This window comes from Triturus cristatus, chromosome 9 (genome assembly GCF_964204655.1).
Source record: "Triturus cristatus chromosome 9, aTriCri1.1, whole genome shotgun sequence".
NCBI lineage: Eukaryota > Metazoa > Chordata > Amphibia > Caudata > Salamandridae > Triturus > Triturus cristatus.
Genome location: NC_140592.1, coordinates 1,017,266,101 through 1,017,282,188, shown reverse-complemented (window position 1 = coordinate 1,017,282,188; position 16,088 = coordinate 1,017,266,101). Strand labels below are relative to the sequence as shown.

Genomic DNA, 16,088 nt, shown 5'->3' with positions numbered 1-16,088 from the left:
ACTAGGTGAATTCCCGTTCACTCACAGGCTTTGATTAAGGTTGGAGAAGCCACGCTTACTCAGACTGACGATTCACATTGTGTGTCCCTTGAGATCGAAGCACACGCTTGATGTTGACAAACCACAAAGAGCTGGAGCACCTTTAGTGGGTTTGCATCTCCGTCACTCACTGGAGAACAAACACAGTGTACCAAAAACCGAGCAATGGCAGGGCAGCACAGGTTCCCCAAGTATGTATGTATGTATGTATGTGTGTGTGTGTGTGTGTGTGTGTGTGTGTGTGTGTATATATTATCTACTGGCGGTCGCCAGTAGATAGTTATAGTTAGGACCATGTTTCCATAGGAAATCTCAAAATTCTATTTTGAATAACTTTGGCGCCGGTTGACGAATCCTCGCGAAATTTCCAAAACTAATGGGGCGCTCCGTTCAGCTCCTACCCTGAAAGTCTCGGGGTGATTCGTCAAGCGGGGGCTGAGAAAAAAGGGGGGTCCCAAAACGCGTTTTCCCCATGCATTTTTCCATAGGACCTTTAGACACAGCTACAGCCCGAACGGCTGAACAGAATTACTTGTAATTTGGCAGAGAGGTAGTCCGCAGGTCAAGGAAGTGCCTTTTGTAGGTCTGGTGTAAATCTGTTCAGTAGTTCCTGAGAAAATAGCATTTAAATCAATATATATATCTGTAAGCGCGCTCCGTGCGCTTACCGTGCGCTTACGGTAAGTTTACCGTACGCGTACGGTGCCGTGCGCGAGCGCGATTCTGATTGGTTGTTAGATCAAAGTAAACATTCGAATCGGTCGAAACCAGGAAGTATCGGCCGTCATTTTCTGTCTGTCGCACTGGAAAAAAAAGGTTGATAACATGAAAAGGGGGCAACGAAGAGAGTTGCAGACCCCCTAGCGTTCGTCAGGGGGTTCACGAAGGACCCAAAAGTAAGAAAAATAAATGTAACAATTTTTCTAAAAAATCGCGGGGTGCGCGTACGGTAAGCTTACCGTACGCGTACGGTAAATGAAAATAAAAAAAAATAAAAAAATTAACAATCACATTTAATATATAAATGTAAGGACCCCCAAAGGAGAAAAAAACAATTGATATTATGAAAAAAATGGCGAGGCGTGCACGGTACGAAATGCGCAACGTGGGCGCTCGGTGTGCGAAGCGCACCAAGCGCCAACAGCGCGCGCACGGTGCGCGCAAAAATTACAAATAAATACATAACTTAGCATTTAAAAAACCGTACAAATTCACTGAAAAAAACCATAGGTTTCACACACGTTATAGTTAGGAATTAGCATTTAAAAAACCTTGCAAATTCAATGAAAAAACCATAGGTTTCACACATGTTATAGTTAGCTGTACATTTCACTCGTAAAAAACCAATGAAATTCCACGTTATAGTTAGTGCAGGCAACTATAACTCACGCGACCGCAATCCTCTGTTGATGCTAATACTGTATCTTTAGCTATACTTATAGTACAAATATTTATTTTTCATAAAGACACATATGTCATCAGTGATGTAATATCTGACATCATCAGCAGAGGATTGCGGTCGCGTGAGTTATAGTTGCCTGCACTAACTATAACGTGGAATTTCATTGTTTTTTTACGAGTGAAATGTCCAGCTAACTATAACATGTGTGAAACATATGGTTTTTTCATTGAATTTGCAAGGTTTTTTAAATGCTAATTCCTAACTATAACGTGTGTGAAACCTATGGTTTTTTCAGTGAATATATATATATGTATATATATATATATATATATATATATATATATCCATCCATATCTCCATATCTCCATATCCAGGTCTGGAAATGTATCAATATGCCAGATGCCCTTCCTGGGCAATATGAGAAGCGAATACCTAAACAGGCTAAGACTATTCCCCGTCGTTCTTCAACGAGGTTGAGGGCCTTCTTCAGGCATGATAAGAGCATCTCCCAGACAAGGACTTCAACAGTCAGATGAGTCTTCTCCAGAGAGGAAATAAACCTCCCAGCAGGCCACAAGCGTTCTTCCAGCAGCTCAAGAATCCTCTGCAGTCTGGTCAGAACTTGCTTCAACATGCCATCAGTTCTTCCTCAGGAACATAAAAATCTGTTTGATATTATTGAAGTGATTCAGACCAAGGCATTTCCTGCCCCTGACCAAGAGACATATATAGGCAGCATAGGAGCTTTCTTAGGGAATTTGTTTTAACATGTCATGTGGTAGTGTAGTTCAAAGGTTGGTAACTGAATTAGAATATTGAGTGTTAGAATTCCTCCATGGTTGTTGGGACAATGGGTTTGATCAGTGACTGGTGCTAGTGCTCCCTTTTCTCTGCCGGATCTATTATTTGTTTGCAGAATAAATCCATCTTTAAATTCATAGAAATAGAGGAGGGTGAGAGGCAATATACTGGTGATGAGTGCCAAAAACACCTAGGAGAGGAACCCAATCAGAGGTACTTGTAAAAGTTGGTCTAAAGGCTGTGAGATCATGCTGAGCTGTTATCGCTTGGATACAGCAGAGAGCATCCAGTGGAGCTCAGTTTAGAGGAGTGGTGTACTCTAAGTCTAAAGTATTCAAAAGTAGAAGACAGAGAATATGCTGCTTTTTGGAAAGAGTGAGATAATGGCCTTGTAGACCCGGTGGTGAATGTCCTGCATTGAAGCACATCTCATGTTGACATCAGCTATAATGTTATCAATCAGGTTGTTGTAGGCAATACCTGTTCTTTGCTCCCTGACATATGCATTACTAAAAGTGACCGTGCATGCTGTGGTCTTGAGCACATGATGCTCTGCTGGTGCATCAGGTAACCCTGGCATCTTACCGGACCACTGAATTAAGACAGGTTTGGACGTGTTTGCTTGGAGGAAAAAACGACATTATATTTGAACCAGTGGTGTGCTGCTGTTTCGTTTACAGTACCATCAGGTGATATTTGAACATTTACGCTGATCATTGAGAAATGGGGCAGCCTTAAAGGGATAGGCCCTGCTGAATCCGCATGGTGCTTAGCAGGATGGTTGGATATACTGATAGAATGTTTGCAAAACAAATGTACTCCTAATGCATCATAGGTGTGTAGAGGTATTGAACATGTTGTTAATCTATGTATTGAAGAGTACCTCTGTGTACAGTTTATAACTTGTATTCATTATGTTCCACACAAGTTTTTTGGTACTTCAGAAAAGGTTTCCAGCAGGGCAGAGAGTCTACGTAATGCATACTAAGTATTGTAAGCAGACTGGAGTTATTAGACAGAATTGTCTCAGAATGACAATTTATACTTAAACTTGATTGTGTATACCAGGTACTAACAAATGCACAGTTGCTTGTTTCGTTTCAGAAGATAGGCTATCTGTAAAGTTTTCAGCTCAGTATGAAAGCTGCAGGTAGTATGATATTTAGCACCTTCAGACCTTGGTTCTTTTAAGCGAATAGTCACTCTTTGGACAAGTTTTGCATAGAGCGTACACACTTCTTAGTAGATACTTTTTATTACTCTGTGGTGCCTTTCTCATGAGCTTCACAGTTGGCAAACCGTGTGGTGCAGAGTAAATGTTCACTATAGAGAAAACATGTCAATAGTACCCATTTTTCTACTTATAACCACTTCATTTCTCAGTGTAGGTTCAGTGATTGTCAGGGGTTTGATACAGGTAAAGACTGTCCGTAGTAGGGCTTTAGTTATATAACAGGGCTTCAGTATCTGGAGGGACTTGATTTTCCCTGAACAGTTGTATACAGATTGAACACAGTGTGCAGCATCAGTTGCTCTCATCTGTGATTCATAGTCAACATAAATTCGGCTATCCATGAAGTGTATGGTATAGGGTCAATGTTGCACATAACACAAGCTTGCTTTACCTATGGGGGTTGTATGTATGATAGTAGTAATGATGCTTCATGTTATTTTCAGCTATTTTGCTCTTACTTTCATAGCTCCAATGCTATACCCGTTTATAGAAAAATGTGCACAAAAGAAACTCGGCTGATTTCATCAATAATGTAATTTGAGGTGTTCTCAGTAATATTCTATGCCATGTGAGGTCATAAGCAGTGCATAGCGGGGGCACAAGTTATAGTTTGCTCTGCTAACTATAAGTGGTGAATGGCTGTTGTTAGAAAGTGCCATCTTTCTTGCATGGTATGCCCCCACTTTTTGCGTAATTGCTGATGTACTTTGAGTGTGCTCTGGGCTCCTGCCAATCAGGTACCCAGGGCCTATGTTCCTTCCCTAAACCTGCATGAAGCCTAAAGCCAATTGGCATCTCTGGCCACATGTCAACCCCTGGTAAATGGTACCCTAGGTACCCAGGGCCTTGTGACCAGAGAAGGCCCCTAAGGGCTGCAGCACTTATTGTGCCACCCTTAGAGGCCCTGTACCCTGACACACAAACTGCCTTTGCAGGCTGAGTGTCTTGGTGCAGAACAAAACAGAGTCGACATGGCACACATCCCTGTGTGCCATGCCCACAACACACACTGCCCTGGCATACCTCAGTCACCCCTCTAGCTGGGTGCCCTATGCCAGTGGTGTGGGTACATGTGCATGAGCCCTGTGCCCCTACAGTACCCAGGTCCATTCCTGGGCACTGTAAGTGCAGTGCTGCCATTTAAGAGTAGATGGTGCTGAGAGATCTTCAACAGGAACTCCACAGCACCATGATGGCTACACTGAAGACTGAAAAGTTTGGTATCAAACTTCTCAGCACATTAAACCCGCACTGATGCCAGTGTGGGATTTAATGTAAGATGCACAACAGAGGGCAACTTAGAGTTGCCCCCTGAACCTAACCTACAATCCATGTCCTGTCTGAGGGGCTGCCACACAGCAGACCTGTTGCTGGACCCCTGTGTAGAGAGCCATCCGCTCTCCTGGGCCTGCAACAATGCGCATCCTGGGCGAGGTGCTAGGTCTCCTCCCCCAGGATGGGCAGGGGAAGCTTCAAAGGCATGTCGCCTTTGTGAGCTTCTCCAGGCCACTTGCTGTACTCAGCAACTGGCCCCTACCGGTTCTGACCCCCACTCTGGCGGGAAGACTGGTGGGAAACCCCAAGGGAGGAAAGGGGGTGTGCCAGCCTCTGCCAACCCCACCCCTCAGGTGGGTAGGCGAGGTGAAGCACATCTCCGGGCTCTTGCCATCTTGAAGATGGGGAGCCCTGCTCAATCAGGACTAGGCTACTGCCCCCCTCCCACAGGAGAGTGGCAGGATAGGAGGTGTACCCACCCCAGGGAAGGGACCCATTTGTCCCTGCCCTTTACCTACCTGTAACGCCCCTAGATTTAGTATTTAGGGGCACCCTGAACCTTCCTTCCTCCGATCCAGATTCCGAAACAAGCAAGAACAACAAGAAGAAAGAAGACCTGCCGTGCAGCTGCTAACGAGAGGAAGACACCAACTGATTTGGCCCCAGCTCTACAGGCCTGTCGACCCTCGAACCTGCTCCTGCTAAAACCCAGCGTCTCTAGTGATCAGCAACCTCAAAAACCCCAGAGGACCTGACTGCCTTGTGACTCTAAACAACTGGGACTCCCACGAGCAGTGGTTCTGCTCAAAATAAGTAACAAGCCCCTGGCATGAGCCAGGAACCGCGACTCCTGCACCCGCCAAGCCTGGCCTGTGACCGAGAGGACATCCCCCCGGCGACTCTGACCCCGAATCCAGCACCCAAGGACCCACCTCGACGCTCCTGACGACGCCTGCAGCCTCAGAACCAGGGACCCCTCCAACCGCGACCAGCTGAGGGTAAGATTTCCCGATACAAAAAGACACCCCTGCACCCAGCGCCCTGCAGCCCCCTGTGCCCAGCTCCTGGGTGCCTACCTATCCTACAGCTTCCCAACTTACCTCTCGAAGTGGTGGTCGCACCCGAAGAATCTTCGTCCCCGAGCTTGCAGCCTTTGTTCGTCACTGAGCTTCTCCATTGAAATCCATTGAGCGCCCGATGGCTCAAAAGCACCCTGCACCCAGCCGCCCGAGTGCCCCTGGCAGTGCAACCTCTATCCTAATCTACTTCCCCACTTGCCCTGAGTAAGTGACCCGGAGCCCAGCTCCCACAGCTGCGTGGCCTGCTTGCCAGCAGCCACCAACCCAAAGGCCCCCTGCCTCCCATAGGATAACATTGGGCCTAAATCTCTCTGCACCCGGCTGCCCCTGTGCCGCTGAGGGTGTAACAACTGTACCTACCTGACCCTGGGAGACCCCTGAGTCTGTGCCTAGAACCTTAACTCTGCCAGTCGAGTACTTACCCAAAAGCCTATAACTCACTTTTCTTCCATAGGGTAACATTGACTGCTTTCACTTGGAAATTCTTCGAAGTGTTGAGTTTTGAAACTTTAAAATATTCACTAAAAATCAGCTGATCAACAAAAACAAAATTACTCACCTGCTATCAGGAGAGATCCCAGTGCTGGATCTTGGTGCCCAGCACTGACCCTGAAAAGTAATTACAACCGTACTTACCTATAACTTGATTTTCCTCCATTGGAAAACATTGCCTAGTTTTTGCCAGACATTCTTTTGTTGATTTTACAAACTTACAAATATTCCTCAAAGATCGTCTATGTAACAAAAACGTTTTCTTCCAACAGTTTACAGGAAATGCACCAGTGTTGAATCCAGGATCCAACCCTGAGTAAGAAAATCATTTGTAAAGTAACTAAAATTGCATTTACTTAAAGTCCGATTGTGCTCAATGTTATGATTGTGTTTGAATTGTGTTGCCAATTGCAACAACTGTGACTATTGCGTTCAAAAGTCTTTTGCCTATTGAAAGTATTTATCTAAAGCATCTCATTCTGAGAAAGTATATTTTGATACCTATTGTTGGTTCTAAAATAAAACAACTATATATTTTTATATACAAACCATTGGCCTAGAGTTCAGTTCTTGAGTGTGTGAGACCATTTGCTGACTGAGTGTATACAACAAATGCTTTACACTGTCCTCTAATACTGCCTTACTGCTCAACCAAGCTACCACTTTAGAGAGTAAGGTTATATCTAACTTTAGCCACTGCCAAACCTCTGGGGACTGTGGACTCTGTGCACACTGTACCTATTTGGTAACAGTATATATGGAGCCACTTTCTTACAGCTGTGCTTTTTTTTTAGTTCAAAATGTTAATGTTGTCATTGACTTATTCACCTAAGTATAACATTGCTTTAACGTTTGTTTTTTCCAGTGAATTTACGAAAAACAGATCTTTTTATCATACCTCCCTATATTGTTACTTTAGCATCTAGTTTTTTTCAGTGAATTTCTGATGTTTTTTTTTTTAAGCATAATTTAATTCTATATTACTATCTGTAAAGCCAACTCCCTTTGCCACACACGGCCAACGACCATGTGCAGCCACTGGGTCTTATGTTTTTTAACGGGGAGAGGGCCACATACCCCTCCCCCCGCAAGCCTTATTAGGCACCAGGGACTCCATCCCCCAGTGCTTTTTTTTTTTCTTTTTAAAGAGAGGCAAAGACCATGTGGCCCCTTGCCTCGGGCCTCATTAGGCTTGGGGACCCTGTACCAATGGGCTCTAGGTCTTATAAAGAGTGTGGAACCAAGTGCCCTCCTCCCCCCCCCCCCCCCCCCCCCCCCAGCCTGTTTGGTCCCTGGAGATCGCATCTCCCAGTGCTATTTTTAATGGGCGGTGCGCTGCCCCCTCCCCAAAGCCTTTAAAAGTCCCTGAGGACCCCATCCCCCAGGGCCCTTTGTATTTTCAAGGGGGTGGGGGGAGTGACCCCCGATCGTTATTGGGCCCGGAGGACCCTATCCCCCTGGGCCTTTTATGTTTTTTAAAGGGAGGGGGGCCCAGCAACAAAACAAAGAAAAAAAGAGGCGGAGGGTCCCAGAGTCTTTTTAGGCCCTGGGGACCGGAAACCCCAGGGTCTTTTTTTAATGAAAGGGGAGGGAGGCGTGCCGCCCCCCCCCCCCCCCCGTTCCGCAAGCTTTATTACGCCCTGGGAACCGCATCCACCGGGGCCCGCAGTATTAAAGGTGGGTCCCCTGGTGCCCTCCCAGAGCAACCTTCATACGCTCTTTGGGGGCCCCAGGAGTCCCATGGCCACTGGGCTCCCTACATGCAGCGGGAGCTGGCATTGCTTGTTCCCGCAGAGAGCAGCTAATTCTGCGGCTCCCTCCGGGCAGGAGCAATATTTGGATATGTTTCTGCAGGCAGGAAAAAGATCAAAAGTCTGCACCCAATCGGCGAGAGCATTTTTAAAGCTCCTGCTGGTTGGGAGCAGACTTTGTGTTTGCTCCCACTTGGCGGGAGATAAAAAAAATGCTCCAGCCAAGTGAGAGCAAACACAGGTTTCCCTGCCCGCGCTGGTGTGAGCAGGGAAACTGCTATGACCCAGTGGTGGGCTCCCTGTAATATAGCTAGTGAGTCGACCCTGGGGGATAAGGTCCTCTGGCCATAAAAGGTTCGGGGAGGGGAGCCGTGCAGCCCCCTCCCCTTAAATTGTAAATAGCGGTCTTGGGGGGATGAGGTCCCCAGGGCCTTTTAATGGCTCAGAAGGGGGGGGGGGCATGGCCCCTCTCATTCTTCGAGCAGTTCTGCCGGAGGCATGGGGTCCCTGGGGCTTCTGGAGGTTCTGGTAGGGGGGCTAGTGGCTCCTTCCCGTGCTATGCAAATTTAGGCCCCAGGGTGGGCTTCTCTGGGCCATTAAAGGCTTTGGAACGGGGGCTGCCTCTCCCCTTAATTAATGACTTCTGCCCAGGGGCCTTTAATTATTATATAAGGCCCCGGGGGTGGGCTCCCGGGGTCCTATAGCTAATGAGTGCGACACTACCCGCAATTTTCTTTTATTATTTATTTATTTATTTATTTGTATCCCACGGGATAGCTGTAATTTTAGACCCCAGAGTGAGTACCTGTGGGGCCTAGGAAGGGCAGGCATTTGTACCCTGTCTCCTTGTATTTTTTTAAATTTTTAAACAAGTTCAGGACAGGGGACTAAGTCCCCGAAGCCTGTAATGGCTGCCAGCAACATTTTTCTGATGTTGCTGGCAGCCAATTGGAGCACTTGTTCCCGTGGGAGTCTGACTCGCGCAGGAACGAATTGGCCCAAGGGGGGAAAAAAACTCAGTGGGCCAATCACAGCACTCATTTTTTAAATTGGTCCTCTTGTGAGAGTCTATTGGGCCTCTCACGGACCAAACTGTCCACATATCTATATCTTTTTTAATTTTAATTTGAGAAAAACTACTGAAAGGATTTACACCAAATCACAAAAAGCACAATCTGCGTACCTACATCTAGCTTCCTTCTAAATTTGGTGTAATTCCATTCAGCAGTTTTTGCTGTAGCACTGTCTAAAGAAGTCTAGGGAAAATCCATGGGAATTTTGGGATCCCCCTTTTTTCTCGGCCCCGCCTGATGGATCACCCTAAAATGTTCCATGCACAAACTAGTAAAAAAATAGGACTTTTATTAGGAAGTTTCGTACAAATTCGTCAAACGGGGCCAAAGTTATTAGCACCACAAAAAACGCTTTTCCTACGGAACAGCTGAACTAACTAGAACTACCCAGTGGTGACCACCACATATAGTTCCTCGTCACATTTCCACCAGGGCTGCTGCACCTCGCAGAGCCGGTGCAGAGTCCATTAGGCTGGAACTCTCATATCCATGAATCAGTATCCTTTGCAGAGTAAGTACATCAGAAATAAGTCAGTATGGATGCAAGCATGTGATGCAAACAGTTTAACAGAATTGTTATTTTGATTCTTATGTAACATTATTATTTTTTTTTATTGGAAGGAGGTTTGTTATATGATATGTAATGTGATGGCATAGTTCCCAGTTTGGATCTACAGTGTCAGAAATCCTTTGTGGTTGTTGGAAAGAGAGGATCGATCAATGGTAGTTGCTAGTGGCCTTTCTAATCTATAGCACCTAGTTTTTATATTGCAGAATAAATCCAGCTTTAAATAAATTGAAGAGGCTGAGAATCATTATTGATCTCCATATGTTTTCTCTAGACAAGCAGGCAGTCTAAAACACTTCTCTCTGCAACTCGAGAGCCTTTTCTTGGCAGGCTGGTCAGTGCTCTTTTGCAGCAGACCCAGAGTGTAGAAGTTGCTTCTATACATGCCTAGAGATTCTTTATCAAGCCTCCCAATTATGATCAAAATCTTTCTCAAGGCAAAGTAGGCAAGCAGACCAAAAACAAACTTTAGATGGACCAAGAACTCTAGCCAGTTAGTTGAGGTTTTGGTTTTCTCCATGTAGCAAGTGCCCTAATGTAAGAAGGCAGAAAGCCTTCTCCAGGCAGGTCAAAAGCCTTTTCCGGGTAAACCAATCACGTCTCCAGGCAGGTCAAGAAGACTTTCTCAGCAGACTGAGTTTTTTCTGTTGAAGATTAGCCTTCTATGGTAAGACAGAGTGAAAAGCTTCTGCATTCTTTTAATAACTCATCTGGAAGGCCCTGCTTCTTATGAAGAGCCTCTTTGGTGAGCAGGGTGGCAGGGGAAGGAAGTGTTCATTAAACAACCCATTATGTCTGAGAGTCAGGCAAGAACATTTTCTAAGCAGATCAAGGTCATCTTAATGCCGACTGAGACCCTAACCTCGCTTGGTTGAGACAGTCTCCAGGTGAATCAAAATACCAGTATTTTGTTCAAGATCTTTTTCTAAGAAGGCTAACTAGCACTTGTAGGTTGTTGGTGCTGGATACAAAACCTAGCCTTATTCACTTCTGCTTTTCTCTGATGTGCCTTTGATCAGCATCAATGTTTGTTGGCTTTTTATTAAAATATCTGTTTTGGTTTTCTGAAATGGTAAGTTTATTACAGAGGTAATATTAGCATGTTTGACAGCATTGTATTCAAACAATAGTTCCTTTTTTAATATTTCTAAAATGTGATGTTAAATTGGCCCTAAACCTTGTTGGGTGGAATGTGTTGTCTATTCATTCAAAGAATGTCTCACCTTTAGTCTGCCCTGTATTTCTATGCTAAGGATTGTCCTGCCTTGAAAATTGCTATACATACATAGCAGCAAATGCCCAACTTTGATGCCTTGGTGTAGTTCTGTGGTACGCTTGCTGAGTGTGCTTCATGGTTTACTCTTATGTTACAGGCAGGCAAACCTTCATCTTGGACCTCCTTGCTCCCGGGACTTCAAGAGGAAGCGGAAACCAGCCGCCTCTGTTGCAGCTGCTTCCCCAGCCATCTCCCCCTCCAGCTCCACGTCCACAGGTAATTAGAGAGTATAGTAGCCCTTCCTTTCTACCTCATCCACCAGCATTTCCTTGCCACTCTGATTCAAAACCTCCACACTTTTGTCACCCATCCACTTCTTCTATAACTATGCACAAATCCCTTTATTCCTGACCTATCCTCTTGAAATTATCCACACCAACCTTCTATCTGTTTCGTCCCATCATCCTTGCCTATTGTTTCCTGACTCTTCACTATTTCTGCTTTGTAATCCCTCACCCAATCAGAAAAGGGGTTAAAGGGCCCACTGGCCCACATACCAGCACATAATTTGCCCGGATGTATTGTTGTAACTGCAGTGCATGATAACAAGCACTTAAGTTGAAAGCAGTGCTTAATTTGAGCCTGTGGTTTCCGGTGCTTGGCACCAACACTTAATTGTTGGCACCAACATTTATGACAGTCTGCCACATGGTGGTGCTGTCTGTATAAGTTTGGAATGAGCACGACAACAGTTGTTTATTAATTCTACGTACCTTAACAATGACTAACGCCCGTCGCCCAAGCCATTCTTGCAGCTTTGGGTAGCCTGGAATATTCTGACTTGTAACACTTGTAGAAGTATCATGGTTAGTAATTGTATTGTTATTGGCAGTGCTGCAGAGGCAACAGGTGGTGCCTCTTGACAAGGGCCCAGGCATATCTTCATTTTATTTTTTATTTTACAAATTAAGCACTGCTCAAAAGTATTTTTGATACTTTGTTGGTGCAGCTAGTGCTGGGTATCTCTAGACGTGTTTCAGGATATTTGTTCTTCAGTAGAGAGTAACATTTTGAATTTGGGTGTGCTGGCAATGCTTCTCATAATATTCTAAGGTTTCGGTACCACTTTCAGAGCACAGGTGCATCCCTACGAGCAGGTGCATCCCTATGAGCTCATCAAACAAATGAGCCAATCACAAAAGTAGGTTTGGAACACTCTGCCTGGCATACCAGCATACAATTGGCCCAGCTGCATTGTAGTAAATACAGTGCATGATAACACAAACGTGAGTAGAATGTCTGAAGTATTCACCATTTTTTCTGCAGCCAGTGCTGGATATCTCTTGAGACACATGTTTCAGGATATTTGTTCTTCTTTGGTAGAGCGTAACACCTTAAGTTTGGGGGTGCCGGCAATTCTGCTGTGTTCTGGGAGTGGTACAGAAACATTAGAAGACTGAGCACCATTGCCTGCACCCACATGTCTGCAGCTCGGACCTATAACTGGTTTTCAGGACCTTGTAACAACAACCTTGTAGCCCTCAGCAGTGGGCTATAAGGCCATATTACTAATACAGAGTTTTGCCATTAGGTTAGAGGTCAGCCCATCTAGAAGTTTTTCCTCACAAATAGGTTTTGATGGTTAGTGTCAATGCATGGCTGGGGAGCTCACATGGTTGATTCCTGGAACACCACATATTAAGGACAAGCATTTGCAATGCAATAGGTCTCGCATTTAAGCGAGTTTCAGCTATTGGCATTGTAAATGACAATGCCTTTTATTTATGTTTTAAACAAAAACAAAAATAAAAGGCATTGTTATTTGCAATGTCAATAGCTCAAACTCACGTAAATGCGAGACCAATTGCATTGCAAATGCTTGTTATTTTTTTGGTAGGCACGGGGAGATTAAGTGATTTGCCCCGCTTCTTAGGATGTTAAGCCGACGCCAAGCTCTAACCTGGTTCCCCAGCTACAAAGTCGGTAGCTCTGACCGTCAGGCCATATCCTCTCTTTGTCACATTAAGGGGGTTTGCTAGACCCATTTCTGCCTTCCAGGAGGTGGGGGCGGTGTGTTTTCTATAGCAGGGCCCTACAGTCAGAAAGCAGCGATTTACACAGAACCAATTCCCAGTAGCCAGCACTGAATAGGAAACGTGCAGCTTATTATCACCCATCTTTTAGTGGATTTATTTAAACCTCTGATTACTTATTGAAAAACAGTTTAGGAGAGAAAGACAGCGGAGGTCTTTTGAGATGTTCACTCTGGAAGCAATAAATAAACGTAAACATTGAGTAGAAACACTGTCCTGAGTAATGGCATGTGCCCTTTTTATGAGTTTTAAATATATATGTGTGTGCGTACGTGCGTGTGTGCCTGTGTGTTTTATGTATAGATTCGTAGCAGGTGCGTCAAAGATCACAAGGGGCAGGATGTAGAAGAGAAATTATATGCAGGAGCAGGTTAAACCGTATTACTAAAACTAGGATGTTATTGGGGGGGGGGGGGGCATGACCTGGGCACTTTGCACTACACCAAATCGCACCGCTGGTTTACACAATCTTTCCTGTTTTAGCACATGGATATGAAGTGATTGTACCGCAGATCTGCAGGTTCCCAGCTAATGGAGAAGGGGGCAGGGAGGGACATTGCGAGAACCATGGGGGGGAGAGAGGGGTAAAGGGAGAGTGGGTGAGAAGAAGGGGATCGTGGGAATGAGAAAGGAACAAGCGGGAGAAGAATAAAGGAAGAAACGAGAAACAAAGAGAGGAAAGGAGACTTTAGAGGAGGAGACGGGAGAAAAGAGAAGAGCCTGAGGGAGAGACATGTTTATAAGAAGAGCCTGGAGAGAGAGGGAAGGAGAAGCTGGAGAAGAGAGGGAAAACAAGGCGAGATGCACAAAGAGGAGGGTACACGAGAGGAGACCAAGAAACATGGATGGGAGAAAGGAGAAACCAGAGGATGGCGGGAGATAGCAGTGTAGAGGAAGAGAAGCATGGAGAGCTACAAGTAGTGGTGGAGGCAGAATGAAAGCAAGGGATGATTGAGTGAGAAGCGGAAGATGGCGCTGAGAGGGGAGAAGCAGATGAAAGAGGACACGAGAGAGAAGAACAGAAGAACGTTCGAGAGATGAGAATGTGCTAACGGAGAACCAAGAGGCAGGAGTCAGGCTATGAACAGAGGGATGGAGTGACGCTGCAAGGGCAGTCCAGGAGGCGTGCCTCTGGCGTGGACAGAGGGGGCCGGTGTCACAGTGAGCAGAGAAAGCTGTGAGACGCGGCGGAGCATGGCACGTGCGCTTGGCGGGGGAGCGCATTCCAGGCGGGGGAGCGGACCCTTTGAAGTATGATGCCAGGGGCCCCAGTGGGCTGAAGCGCTTCACCAAACGGATTGCATGGCGGCACGATGCACGTGATTGTGCGCGTGCTCGCCATGCAATCCACTTTTGGGAGCACTTTGAAATGCCCCTCTTACTAGAGTCTCGCATAGCGATTGCGTAAACGCAATAGCTAGGCGAGACCTAAAAAAACTAAACAAAGGAAAAAATGTGCCTGTAAGAGATGGCATTTTCCACATTTCATTTTGTTGGTTTAAAAAATAACTTTGCCAAATGAACAGTAAAAAGTATTTGGCTGAAAACACCACTGTATGAAACCTCAAAATAATTGAAACACTGTACCTTTATGGAATTCTAAGGCTTTCCATCATGCACTGCATGGTCAGTGAGGCAGTTCTTTTTTCCAGGTAATTTGTGACGGTTTCCTTTTTAAGGCTTATTTCGCCTGAAAACTTCTGATGCAAGTTTTTTTTCGTTGTTGTTGTTTTTTTAACTCCAGTCAACATTTTTAAATAACCTTTGTTTTATGAAATAAGTGTCTGTTGTTTTTTCCTGGGGTATTCCTCCTCACCTCAGTCTCTGGCATCACACTGCTGCCTCTTTGTCAGATGCCCTTCTTGTTGAGGAAAAACGTCCTCGAAGGCCGAACATGTGTCATCTGTCTTCTGACTCCATCACAAGGTGTAACATTTGCTTGGAAATGCTGTATAGGCGTATGAGGACAGGGAAGGACTTTGCCTAAGGGCGAAGCAGAGAATATACAGCTTTTGACACTTGCAGTCTATTAGCCCCAGTGGAACAAGAGAGTGGCCCTCACACCCTTGCTATGACCAGGTTTGACACCTCATTAGGGCTAGGTGTCCACTCTGCGAGTCAACTGCGTTTGTACTCCCGGTCGATGTTGATGTGCACAAAGGTGAGACATTCTTACTTGATCTCGAGGAATTTTTCATTGAGGTTGTCAGGCACCTATCCTCAGGCTCCAGTTGCATATTAACTGTACAGGTCCTTGTCGATATAAAGGGCATAGGAGTCCGTAAGAGACTCCCCGGTTAGCTCTGCAACACAAGAGAGGCCACATACCAACCTCTAGTGAGAGGATCAGGGCATGGAGGTGTATTTTGTATGTATCGACAACTGCAACCGTCTACCAAAGTGCTCTCACCTATCCTAACAGAAGAGTACAGCTTTCAACAACCAAGATGCCATGAGGGATAATTTCCTACCAAAGCATTGCCTCCTTGAGCCTCCTGTGGTACCAACTCCAGTGGTGCCTCCCATTTCTCCAATTTTCTGCACTTCGTTGTCTCAAAAAACAGGATAAGAACAAACTGAGGAAAATATTTTATCAGCAGTGTCATTCTTCAGAAGATGAACCTGCAAAGGAGAAAAATAAAACGGGTCATCATCCTTGTTGTTCAAGGGAAAGGGAATCATCTATGTCACAAAGATCTAGGCCACATATCACTCTAGTACAGATTCTGCCTTATCTTTGAGTGTGCTATCTGCCAGATCTCCAGAATACAGAGGATTTTATTTGTGGATGATGTCTTCTTAACCAAGGTCACCCACATAACTGCAAGGAAGCTTAATATTTCGGCATCCTCATCCATCTACATAGCCTCAATTATGTTTGAGAGGTTGCTTCCAAAACCATAGGCTAGAGCAAAGGTAGCCCTTGTACTTGGTCTTTTAGAGTATACAATGTACACTGTCCTCACTCTGGCCTCCATCACATCTGTGGTTAAATGACAGGTGAAGCAGCACAGGTCTTCTAAGTCGGATAAGTTGTTACTGAAGGAAACTCCTCCTCCTGATTC

The 16,088-nt window shown here is 45.4% G+C and overlaps 1 protein-coding gene across 3 annotated transcripts in view; it reads left to right on the top strand.

The window, feature by feature from the left end:
- The window catches only part of GPATCH2L (G-patch domain containing 2 like), a 376,403-nt gene that overhangs the window by 292,185 nt on the left and 68,130 nt on the right, over positions 1-16,088 (top strand). For all 3 annotated transcript variants that reach the window (XR_014968871.1, XM_085626692.1, XM_085626693.1), the window contains exon 9: positions 11,088-11,206. Coding sequence is in view for 2 of the 3 variants with exons in the window: in XM_085626692.1 (XP_085482818.1) it covers positions 11,088-11,206 (119 nt within the window). In the remaining variant the exon portion in view is untranslated. The remainder of the gene's footprint in view (positions 1-11,087; positions 11,207-16,088) is intronic.